The 12674-nt window shown below is 49.0% G+C and overlaps 2 protein-coding genes across 2 annotated transcripts; one reads left to right on the top strand and one right to left on the bottom strand.

Moving 5' to 3' along the window:
• Positions 1-2659: 2659 nt before the first annotated feature.
• LOC120704633 (mitochondrial phosphate carrier protein 3, mitochondrial-like) lies at positions 2660-9745 on the bottom strand. Its single transcript, XM_039989096.1, has 6 exons — positions 9330-9745; positions 8387-8748; positions 8249-8292; positions 3430-3644; positions 3206-3330; positions 2660-3087 (listed from the first exon to the last, which is right to left on the bottom strand). The coding sequence occupies exons 1-6, from the start codon at positions 9606-9608 to the stop codon at positions 3015-3017; spliced, it is 1098 nt and encodes a 365-aa protein (XP_039845030.1). The 5' UTR covers positions 9609-9745; the 3' UTR covers positions 2660-3014.
• Positions 9746-10733: 988 nt separating this feature from the next.
• Positions 10734-12178, top strand: LOC120704632 (probable E3 ubiquitin-protein ligase RHC2A). The gene has a single exon (XM_039989095.1). It carries the CDS (start codon positions 11014-11016, stop codon positions 11965-11967), a length of 954 nt encoding a protein of 317 aa, XP_039845029.1. The 5' UTR covers positions 10734-11013; the 3' UTR covers positions 11968-12178.
• Positions 12179-12674: the final 496 nt, after the last annotated feature.

Here is a 12674-nt window from a genome sequence, read left to right as displayed (position 1 = left end):
CGAAGGAGGGGTCTCCGACCCCCGCACAATGTCGTCGACGACGCTCCACACCAAGCCGGAGGGTCGTTGACTTGCCGGCGAGCTACCAAAGCTCCAAGGATGGCCGGCGCACCAAGATACAATGTTGGTTCACTCTAGAACCACAGCACAAGGATCTAAACCTTGCTTGATCACTCACTCAAGAGCTAACCTAGCACTAACACTCATAAAGCTTGTGCTAAGGACTAAGGACTTGATCTTTATGCTCTTGGATGGCTTGGAGGTGTTCTTGGATGTGTATGAGATGTCTTGAGACTCCAGCGAGCTTCAAATGGCCGGGGTGAGGCATATATATAGGCCACCAACTCAAGAGAGCCGTTACTAGCCGTTGGCCAGTTTTCTGCGTAGGCATCGGAACTTCCGGTGCAGGGACGTCGGAACTTCCAGTCACTCACAGCAACTGAAGTAGTCGTTGGCTTCCTGACACAGTTGCAGTGCCTCCATGGACCACCGGTCGAACCGATGCATAGGACGTCGGTTAAACCGGTCACACACAGCGCCAGGACTAGCCGTTGGACCTCCCACTTCTGCTGACGTCATTGCACCGACGCCATGCTCCGATGCACCATCGGTTCAACCGGTGCTGAAGGCTTGGCTCCTGCGCAACTTGCATCGTCTCTGGAACACAGTACATCCAATGCACCAATGCCTAGCTTGACGCCGTCGGTTCAACCGGTGACCTGGCTATCTTGACTTGGTCTTCGCTTGATCTCCATTTGGTGCTCAGACTTGCACCGATGCCAGGGCATCGGAACTTCCGACAACCATCGGATGCACCGATGCTACATGCATCGGTTCTTCCGGTGCTCATGTTTTCTACAGAACTCATCCAATTCAGCGTTTCTTTGAGTTCTTTCTTCGTGTATTGCTTTATATGGTCTTTTTACTTCATCTCTGGGATCTAGAAATATTCACTTAACAAAACCATTAGTCTCATTGATTACGTTGTCATTGGAGATTTGGAGCTATCCATCATCGTCCATGGCCAGTAATCGATCGAGGAGGAGGAGGAGGAGGAGGAGGAGATTCGGCTGGGAAGGGAGAAAGCCCATGCTTCCCAGCTACTTCCCCCTCGTGCGCATGCAAGCCAGCCAACAGCGTGTGAGCACAACTAGTCTCCTCCCGGCAGGGTCTGAGCTGAGCTGGGGGCGAATCTCTCCTCCTGCGCTCGCTCCATATATCAGCTGAGCTGCGTGATTGGCTTGTCGTTGCTGTCTTCTTCGCGGCGGCTAAAGCCGCGTGGTCGTCATCGCGCGGGGCACATATGACATATCCATCCGGCGCTCGTGGGCGGCCGGGCCGGTGCGGGGGGCTCCGATCCTCCTCCGGACCGGAGCGGCCGACCGCGGAACGCGACGCATGGCAATGCCATCGTGGACCGGCCACTGCGATGCACGCCACAAGTGGCCGGCCAGTTGTCGGGTGATTCAGAGAGTGTACTATCCGCCTTTGCCTCCAGGCTGCCCGTGATACCATGGTCCGCATCGATCTGCTCATCGTACGTCTGTAATTAATCGGTATGTCTAGAAATCATTTCTTACTTCTTAGACTAGTCTCAGGGCACGGATTTGCTGTATAGTGGGTAATTATACCGGCTAGATTTTATAGGATGAAATTTCTCTCATCTCTTAGCAAGGCTAATAATAATTTAGCCGGCAGCTGAGCTGACGTTATACTAGTGGCATACTGTCATGTGTCACTTACAGCTCATATAAACAACCCACTCATATAAAACATGAGTACGCTTACATATTCTTAATACTTACTCTCATACAACTCTTATTTATCTCTTCTCATAATGATACTGCTAAATCAGCAAAATTCCTGACGTGGTATATATTATTTAATGCTCATAAAATGAAATTTCCATTAAAACTAGCATTAGGTGAATTCGTTCGGGCCTATGGCCATCTCTGGGCTACAGGTAGGCCGGGCCTGCCTTCAACAGAAACTCAGAGGTTGAATGCAAGTTCGTTCCCGTTCCATTTCTCTTGGTGCGAGATCCAGCAGATCCGTTCAGTCCATTTGGATCGGACAAATAACGAACCGAAAGTAAAACTCGAATCCTTATACTTGCATACATAAACTCAAACCACAGCAGCACGCATCGGCTGAAATAACAGCGGTTATTGGGTGAACACCAGTACGTACCTAAATCTGTGCACGAAACAGGCGAGAAACCGGACAGACCTGCCGATCATTCCCGTTTTCTTGCAAGCTTCCTCGTCGAAGCAAGGAGCAGCAGCAGCGCAAGAGGAACACGCACGCACAAAGGCCGCCCAGCTGCTGAAAGAAAAAACGAGCCGCACAACTGGAGAAGAGCGGCAGAATAAGGACGTCCGCCCCGGGCCCAAGTGGCGACCAAAATGGTGGCGGAAGCCTGCAGCCGCCGGAGAACCCCGACATGCCGCCGCCGCCGCGCGGGGCCAGTGCGTACGCGGGGCTGCGACCACGACTGCGACGGCGACAGGTCTGCAAGTATCTGCTGGCACCATCAGCCGGCGCGGAGCCGCCGGTGACCAGCAGGGCACGCCGCAGAGTAGCGCTCCGGTGCATGCACCTGCTCGCGACGCCACCAGTAATCATACTTGAATACCAGTAGGCAAACCAACAGAATTCAAGTCTAAACTATAAGCATCGCACAATCAAACCTTACAGAGAAAGCAGAATCCTACTGAAACTCAGAGCTTGAACATTGTCATCAACTCGTACATATGGATGACCAGTGATGCCAACCAAAACCAGGGCTCCTAACAGTGATGTGAACCTAAAATTTATTATATATCAAGTACTAAGGTTACACTCCTGGGCAAAAAGAACTATGATCACCGGACCGGCTTAGCGAGTTCCTCTCGACAAAAGGATGACAGTCATCCTCTCAAGAATTTAGAACATAAAGGTTGAACTCATGTAATTGGTACATTTGTCATCGGTAAAGAATGATCGCTGCATTATAGTTGTCTTAATATGAAGGATCAGGAACTGGCCTTCAACGCAGCCTCCTCTGCGGTAGGGGCTGGTGCAGGTGTAACACCACCAGTAGTAGGCCTGTGTATAATTTAACAGGGAATCAACAGTTATTAATGCAAATGGAATATTCAGTTATTTTTAATCTTTAATTCTTTATAAAGGCTAAAATGTTCTGAAAAGCAAGGAAGGCACTTACAATCCAACCATGACTTTGAACGCATCATAAATTCCCCACTGAGCTCCAGTAAGAGTACCGATCATGACAATACGAAGGGGTAGTCCTCGAGTGAAGAGGCCCCAGAGGCCAAGCTTCTTAACAGCCTGCAGAAGCAAGTGCAGTGATTAACCAATGAACAACACAGCAAAAGGGGAGAAAAAAACTAAAACATCTTAAGAAGGGAATAAGTATAATGTGCTTACATCACCAACTGTAGCACCCTTGGCATTGTTCAGGAAAGAGACCAAGTTATCTGCCGGGTGAGAAACAATGGCACAGAAGACACCAGCAATGTAGCCACCAGCAAAGCTGATACCCAATTGGAAAGATTTGCTACACTCTGACTTTGGAACAGGAACAACATGCTTGTAGATAAGTTCAACAATGGTCTCAAATGAAGCAAACTTCATCATTGTGTCTGAACATAATCATTAAAATGTGTAAGAGTGTGAAACATACATAAACAGCTAAGCGCAGAACAAGGTATTCAACACAAATAAGTCTAGCTGTCCAAGCACAATTGATTATGTAGTCAAGAAATAGGTGCTATACATTAAAATTCTCCAAAAGGTTATTTAAAAACTATAAACAAGGAAAAAAACAGACTTTGCTTTCCCGTTTATATCCACAACCACAACCATATATCTGTAATTCTGTAGTGTCTAAGGAATTAATCACTTGAACTGCAGATTTTAGTGTATTGAGCATGTCTATGATATAACTCCGCCTATGCTGACTGGAAGACTCTCTCTCCTGAGTCGTCACAGCATAGCCGGTCCCAAGCCCGGATAAAGGAGGAGGGTTGCGTTAGGTTTTGGCAAACCAGCATAAAAATAGCCACTCTAATGGATTTGAAACCCACAAGAAACTCGTTGGGGGCGTAACCCTCTTAGCGACGCGCTACATCGGAACCCGGGTGTGGTGATAAATGAGCAAGGGCCGGGTCGCCATCCCCCCAAGAGCGCGTCGTATCATGACCTGGGTACGATGATAAGTGAGCAAGGGTCGGGTCGTCACCTGAATGGCGCGCTACATCTACGCCCGGGTGTAGTGAAAAATGAGCAAGGGTCTTCGCACTTCCCTCGACGGGTGCGAAGGGTAAGGAAGATAGCCGAGCCAATTAGGATTCGTATAGGTAGCTGGAACGTAGGGTCCCTAACAGGTAAGTTGCGAGAGCTAGTTGATGTAGCAATTAGGAGGCGTGTAAATATTCTATGCGTTCAGGAGACTAAATGGAAGGGCCAGAAGGCGAAGGAGGTTGAGGATACTGGCTTCAAGCTTTGGTACACAGGAGCAACTCCGGGTAGAAATGGTGTAGGCATCTTGATTGATAGGAGCCTTAAGGATGGAGTCGTAGATGTTAGAAGGCAAGGCGACCGGATTATCCTAATCCGGTTGGTAGTTGGAGATTCGGTTTTGAATGTGATCAGTGCCAATGCCCCTCAGGTAGGCCTTAGTGAGAGCACCAAGATGCAGTTCTGGGAAGATCTAGATAGCATGGTTAGTACCGTGCCTACCAGCGAGAAACTCTTCATATAAGGAGATCTCAACGGCCATGTGGGTGCGACTAATGTAGGGTTCGAGCGAGTGCACGGGGGTTTTGGGTACGGTAGCAGGAGTCAAGAAGGGGAGGATGTGTTGAACTTCGCGTTAGCCTATGACTTGTTGATAGCGAATACCGTGTTTAAGAAGAGGGAATCCCATCTTGTGACGTTTCGTAGTGGACAACACTCGAGCCAGATCGACTTTATCCTTGCTAGGAGGGAGGATAGACGTGATTGCTTAGATTGTAAGGTGATACCTGGGGAGTGTGTTGTCCCTCAACACAAGCTTGTGGTGGCGGACTTTCGTCTTCGGGTACGTGTCCACCGGGACAAACGTGCCAAGATTGCGAGAACAAAGTGGTGGAAGCTTAGAGGGGAAGCGGCACAAGCGTTTAAGGAAAGAATGCTAGGTGAGGGGCCTTGGGAAGAAGGAGAAAACGCAAATGACATGTGGCTAAAGATGGCAACATGTGTTCGGAAGGTGGCCTTAGAGGTGTTTGGCGTGCGTGAGTAGGGGAGGCAAACAGGAGGGGAAAGACACCTGGCGGTGGAATGACGAGGTGCAAAGGGCTATTAAGGAGAAGAATGAGTGTTTCAATCGCCTCCACCTTGACAAGAGTGCAGCCAACATCGAGGGCTATAAATTAGCGAAGAGGGTTGCAAAGCGAGCTGTAAATGTAGCAAAGGGTAAGGCGTATGATGACCTGTATCAGCGGCTAGGCACGAAAGAAGGGGAGAATGACATTTATAGGATGGCTAGGATCCGCGAGCAGAAGACAAGGGACATCAACCAAATCAAATGCATTAAGGATGGGACAGATCGACTGCTAGTGAAGGATGAGGAGATCATGGATAGATGGAGAGAGTACTTCGACAAGTTGTTTAATGGGGAGAGTGAGGGCCCTACCCTTGAGTTAGATGACTCTTTTGACGATACCAACAGACGTTTTGTGAGGAGAATTCAGGAGGTAGAAATCGGGGAGGCTTTGAAGAGGATGAAGGGAGGTAAATCGATGGGCCCTAATGGTATCCCCATTGAGGTGTGGAGATGCCTAGGAGATAGAGCAATAGTATGGTTAACTAAGTTTTTTAATCTCATTTTTCGGTCAAACAAGATGCCGGAAGAATGGAGGAGAAGTAATTAGTACCTATCTTCAAAAACAAGGGTGATGTTCAAAGTTGTACTAACTACCGTGGGATTAAGCTGATGAGCCATACGATGAAGCTTTGGGAGAGGGTTATCGAGCATCGCCTAAGAAGAGTGACAAGTATGACCCAAAACCAATTTGGGTTCATGCCTGGAAGGTCAACCATGGAGGCGATTTTCTTAATACGACAATTGATGAAGAGATATAGGGAACAGAAGAAGGACTTGCACATGGTCTTCATTGACCTTGAGAAGGCATATGACAAAGTACCGAGAAATGTCATGTGGTGGGCCTTGGAGAAGCACAAAGTCCCAACTAAGTACATTACCCTCATTAAGGATATGTATAAGGATGCGACGACGTCTGTCCGGACATGTGATGGCAACACCACTGACTTTCCTATTAACATAGACCTACACCAGGGGTCAGCATTGAGCCCTTATTTATTTGCTTTAGTGATGGATGAGGTCACAAGGGATATACAAGGTGAGATCCCTTGATGTATGCTCTTTGCTGATGATGTGGTGCTAGTTGACGAGAGTAGGGCAGGGGTTAATAGGAAGTTAGAGCTGTGGAGACGCACGTTAGAGTCGAAAGGGTTTAGACTTAGTAGGACCAAGACCGAGTACATGATGTGCGATTTCAACGCGACTAGGCATGAGGGGGGAGACGTTAGTCTAGATGGACAAGTGGTGGTCCAGAAGGATACTTTTCGGTATTTAGGATCGGTGCTACAAAAGGATGGCGACATTGATGAAGATGTTAGGCATAGAATTTCAGCTGGCTGGTTGAAATGGCAGCAAGTTTCTAGCATCCTTTGTGACAAGAGGGTGCCACAAAAGCTAAAAGGCAAATTCTATAGGACAGCAATTCGTCCGGCGATGCTATACGGTGCTGAATGTTGGCCTACAAAAAGGCGACATGTCCAGCAACTGAGTGTAGCAGAGATGCGGATGTTGCGGTGGTTTTGCGGGCACACAAGGAGGGATAGAGTCCGGAATGAAGTTATTCGAGATAGGGTCGGAGTGGCACCAATTGAGGAGAAACTTACCCAGCATCGGCTGAGATGGTTTGGACATGTCCAACGAAGGCCTCCTGAGGCGCCGGTGCGTAATGGGGTTCTTGAGCGGGTCGATAATGTAAAGAGGGGTAGAGGTAGACCTAAACTGACGTGGGATGAGTCGGTTAAGAGAGACCTTAAGGATTGGAATATCTCTAAAGAGATAGCTTTGGATAGGAGCGCTTGGAGACTAGCTATCAATGTGCCTGAATCTTGAACTTATTTCTTTCGGGTTTCATCTCTAGCCTACCCCAACTTGCTTGGGAAAAAAGGCTATGTTGTTGTTGTTGTTGAGCATGTCTATGATATAAGATCAAGCAATGCCACAATGAGTCATACCATGAGAGCCTTTTTCTCATCTTGTCTCATCCTGAAAGTATAAAAAGAGGATAAATAGGGGATTTTCTACTTTTTTAATAACCATTTTGAGAAATCATAGCTTTGATGAATAATATAGTGGGGGTTGACTAACGCTCATTTAGTTATTTCTGCCCAGAGAATCATATTGATCAGTGCTTACCAGAAAATAATTGCAATAAGAACATGTGGATCATGACAACCTTTGCTATTCTAGAACAATATGGGTATTAAAATAAAGCGAAGAAACATTCATATCAAAAGTTGGTCTACTCCAGTAATGCCTTTATAAAAACGAGATTAATAAAAATGGTCAGTTTTGATCTCACAATCAGATTAGTAAGACTTCTCAAGGACAGTTTTGAACCCTATGCATAATAAATTTGTCAAGGCTTTTCCAAAGGGAAGATACCTCACACCTTTTTAAAAAATAATTAAAAAAACTAACTTGGGATGAACTTTTGGCATCATCGAAGAAGACTAACATGAACTATGAAGCACAAGGGCTTAAATCACAAAGTTCAGCATAACAAGAGCAAGGCCTATGGAAGATGAGACATGTCTTGTAGGTTATGACTGAGTTTGATTTGGAAAAGCATAATTCGAAGCAGATGAAAGTTTTCGAATTGAAGAGATAGTAGGTATTCAGAGTTAAACCAGTCACCTTTAGCTAAATTTAAACAACGAATGTGAGTGTGTCCAACCATCTAACAATGACTATGCGGTATATAAACTGAAGCATAATCCAACAGCTCTATTCTAATTCTAATGACTAAAGCAGCACACACTAATAAGTACAGTAAGATAGGACCATTAACATGAAAGGCTGCCAAAAACCTGAAAACATACAACTGCAGAAAGGGGAAAACATCATATAATAACAGAACAAATAAGCTGCCCGGGATCTACTTACAAGGAATCTGACGACCCCAGAGAGGAACAATTCCCTTGTAAAGCCTGCAGGTTTGAAAACAAAATGGTGTTACATCACAGAACTGAACAGCAAGCATAAATCAACGCAAACTTAAAGAAAATAAGGTGAAATACTAACCCCAGAGCACCTTCAGATTTAATGAACTTAGGGAGCCCATCACTGAGCCCACGAGCAAAACCAGGCTGCGTCTGCACACGGACCTTCACAGCTTCAAAGGGGCAGAGAGCCACATCAGCAATCACCTCAGCAGAAGCCGACCCAGCAAGGTATATCAAGGTCTTGTACTTCTGAGCATACTCAGGCCCTGCAATATCTGAGTAGTATTTCTTGAAGAACTCATAGAATCCAAACTTGCAGGCTCCCTGAGCACTGTAACCAAGCAGGGTGGGCACCCATCCCCTGAAGAAACCCCTCACTCCTTGCTCCTTGGCCAGAATTCCAAACCCAGATGTGATGCTCTTGTATTTTGCTGGATCGATCTGGAACATCAATTAAGATGGTAATGTCAAAATTCATACAACCCATTCTTCTGCTGCTGACAGATTAAACAAACAACCTGAACCCAACCATGCATCAACGATCTATATATCAACCCAACCACTGCACAGCAAACTACAAAACCAAGCGTAACAATTTGAGGTACCACATTACCTGCATAACCATGTTGACAACACTAGCACAGTAATCAGGGTAACAATTCCACTGGAATATAATTATCCTAAACCAGTTGGTTACTACACAGATGTACAAAACAACCAGTCATGGTGCGACTATGCAAGTGGTAAAACGCCAAAACCGCACCTAATCTACACCACTTTAACGTACAGGTCTAACATGAATAGTGCATAACTTAGTAGGATTCATCACTGGCATCAGCAGATCACAGGTTAAGTAAACACTTAAAGCAGCAACTAAACAAAGAGCAAAACTGAATCGGGGATCTACGGGAAGTATATTCATCGCCGCCGGATCTAACAAAGCTGAGTCCGATTCGCAACCCGGGGAGCAGCGAAGTGCCGGATCCACCTCCCCACCCACCCACCCACCACAAACCACGCACCTGCATGTTGCACTTGACGAGGTCGAGCGGCGTGACGGCCATGTGGGTGAGCCCGCAGCTGGCGATGCCTCCGGCCGTGCAGGCGGCGTAGAACGCCGGCGAGTACATCTCGATCTTCTCCTTGGGCGCCTGGATCGGGAACGACGGCGCGCCCGCGCCCCCCGGCGCCGCGGCGGGCGAGGCGGGGAGGCGGGAGGCGCCGGCGAAGGACCTCGCCGCCGCAGGGGCGTAGAGGAAGCTCGGGAGGAGCGACTCGCGGGAGAGGTCGGAGAGCGCCATTGCCGCCGAGACTCGGAGGGTTCGCTCGGCTGGGCCAATCCCCTCGGCGGTGGCGGTGCTCCCTGCGCTCGCGCGGTCGCGTGGATTTGGCGAAAGGGGAATGGGAGAGGGGGAGGCGGCGGAGTCCAGGTCCCCGGATCTATTTCGGCGGCCGGGACGATGCGCGCTTTGCTGGGAGTGGGGCCCAGTGGAAAGCGGGTCCCGGTGGCAGTGTGTGTTCGCTTGGCGTAAATCTCGGGCTGTGTGCGTTGCGATTGGCTTGACGCCTTTACTTGCCTGCGTTTTGTACGTCACGTTTATATAGCATACGGCATACCAAAGATGATCTGTGATTAGTTTGTGGCATTCACGTTTCAACGTGGATTTAGTTCTACTCGTAGGTTTGAACGTAAATAACATGAATTATACTGCCCCTGTTTCGTTTTGTTAAAACAAATCTTTTTTTTACTATAGAAGAGTTGTGAGAAGTTTTTGGGTTTGGATGCAAGATCGCTCGGAGTTTTTCATAGAGACATGTCTAAGAAAATTTCCATCGCGACTTAGGCCTTGTTTAGTTTGCGAATTTTTTTGAGTTTTGGTACTATAGTATTTTTATTGTTATTTGGCAATTAATATTCAATCATGGACTAATTAGGCTTAAAAGATTCGTCACATCGTTTACAGTTAAACTGTGTAATTAATTATTTTTTCAACTGCATTTAATGCTCCATACATATGTTCGAAGATTCGACATGATGCGTATTGTAGAAATTTTTTGAAAACTAAACAAGGCATTATATGCTATGAAATTTCTAAAGTTGGCATGAGAAGTTGTATTGAAAAGTGACCACAGGAAAATTTCTTGAGAGGATCTGAGAAGTTCTAGTTCTCGAATTCTTTTTTTCCCATGGAAACGTGAAAGCATTGTGCATAAACTATAACTTTCCACAAATATAAAGTTTTTTTTTTGCGAGGAACACAAATATAAAGTTGCGTCACTGTTATGCCAATCCATTCACATTCTACCCGCAAAAAAAAAATCCATTCTACCCGCTCGGCGCCATCATTCCGGAGCGTTTAGTTCGTTATCATTGCTTAAGAGAAAAATCATTCACGTCCAGAACGAAGGAAGGAACGTGCTTACGCTCATCACCACAGTGTTCGTACACCACGCGCTGTGAGACAGAATCGTGTTCATCTCCTCGCAAAAGCTATTCCTTCCCGCCGAGCCGATCTATGGTAACCTAACCTTGCCGGCGCCCCAATCAAACCGCCATGGCGCCGCCATCCCATTCCCTCAAGAATCCTCTTATACTTGGTCCTTCCACGCGCGCGTCCTGCAACCTCGGCCATTCAAGCCACGGCGAGCGTGGCGCGGGCGACGAGCTAATAAGCTTAAGCCCTGCTACCTCCGCGCGCGCCGGGCATGTCCGCGGGCGCTGGCGGCGGCGGCGGCCGCGTGCGCCGGCGCCGGCGGTCGTGGCGCCTGTACTGGTGCTACGTGTGCGGCCGCGCGGTGCGCGCCGTGTCGTACCCGACCTCGGACGTCTTCTGCCCGCGCTGCTTCGGCCGCTTCCTCCACGAGATCGACCTGCCGGCGCCGCGGCCCGTGCTCCCGCCGCCCGACCGGTTCTTCCAGCCGCCGTTCCTCCCGCACGACGGCCCCCGCCGGTGGGTCGTGTACACCGGCGGCCACGCCACGGCCGACGCCGACGCGCCGCTCCCCCGCCGCAGCCGCCGCCCCCGGCGCGTCCCGTCCCCGCCGCCGTCCCCCGCAACGCGGCTCACGGACGACGACGACGGCAACCCCTTCGACGCGCCGCCACCGCCGCCGCCTCCTACCGTGGTCGGCTGGGACGAGTTCCTCATCGGGCCCAACCTGGACGCGCTCATCGAGCGGCTCACGCAGGTCGACCGCCCCGGGCCGGCGCCCGCGCCGGAGTCGGCTATCGAGTCGCTCCCCACGGTGCGGGTCTCCCCGGCGCACCTGGCGGACGGCCCGCAGTGCCCCGTGTGCAAGGAGGAGTTCGAGCTCGGGGAGGCCGCGCGCGAGCTGCCGTGCAAGCACGCGTACCACACCGACTGCATCGTGCCGTGGCTCCGGCTCCACAACTCGTGCCCGGTCTGCCGGCAGGAGCTGCCGGACGGATCCCGGGAGGGCGGCGGCGAGGAAGCAAGTGGCGGGGCGGAGGCGGCGCCGCCGGGGCCGGTGGTGGTGGCCGGATGGGGGCCGCTGGCACGCCCGCCGGACGGGGACGCTTGGGAGAGGAGCGAGGCGGACGACGGGGACGCCGCCGGGGGTGGTGCCTGTGCGGCGGCTGTCCTGCAGTCGTTCGTCGTCGTCGCCGCTTGCTTTTTCGCCCTCTCGTTCTTTGTTTGAGACTGAGATAGGGAGCTGTGTCTGTCAGCTCATGGAGCAGGAACCGAGCAAACACGATGGCAACAGGCAACACGACCACAGTCCCCACTGTATACATGATGAAAGATTGATACATTACTGCCCAACATCTTCTTTTTTGTGCGTGTGGAATTGTTGCAAAACAAGCAAACTTCATATTCATCATGTTCAGTATATTGTTCATTACCTGATAGGCTTGCATGCTAACCTCTGAATAGTACAATACGGGATCAGGGTTACATGATTCTATTCTATGTCTAGTTTCAGACGAGTTACAAGAACATCATCGATCATCTCTCCACTAACCACTAGTGCCCCTCCCCATTGTGCATGTAGTGCAGTGCAGGAAGTATAATGCAATGGCGTGGCAGGATTTCAATTTGGCTTCAAAAGGCAACATTCTTTTAGTTTTACATACATCAGGTTTCATTACTTCTTTGATTGTTTGATTCATCTGGTTGATAGCATGACTACAACTCAAATCTTGATTGTTTGATTGAGTGTCGATGATGCCTTCTCGTCGGTTCAAAATCTCATGTGCTTCCTATTAGAACTGACATACCTTGTTCCTTCGGCCTATCAACTCTCTTTTCATGATGTTTGTGGATCTTTACATTACGGAGCATGTTCTCATATTATGATTCATCAATAATGTTGTGGCAGAACCACCTGAATTATCCCGGCTCAAG

This window comes from Panicum virgatum, chromosome 4K (genome assembly GCF_016808335.1).
Source record: "Panicum virgatum strain AP13 chromosome 4K, P.virgatum_v5, whole genome shotgun sequence".
NCBI lineage: Eukaryota > Viridiplantae > Streptophyta > Magnoliopsida > Poales > Poaceae > Panicum > Panicum virgatum.
The sequence above is the reverse complement of the archived record's forward strand: the minus strand, read 5'-3'. Positions and strand labels throughout refer to the sequence as shown.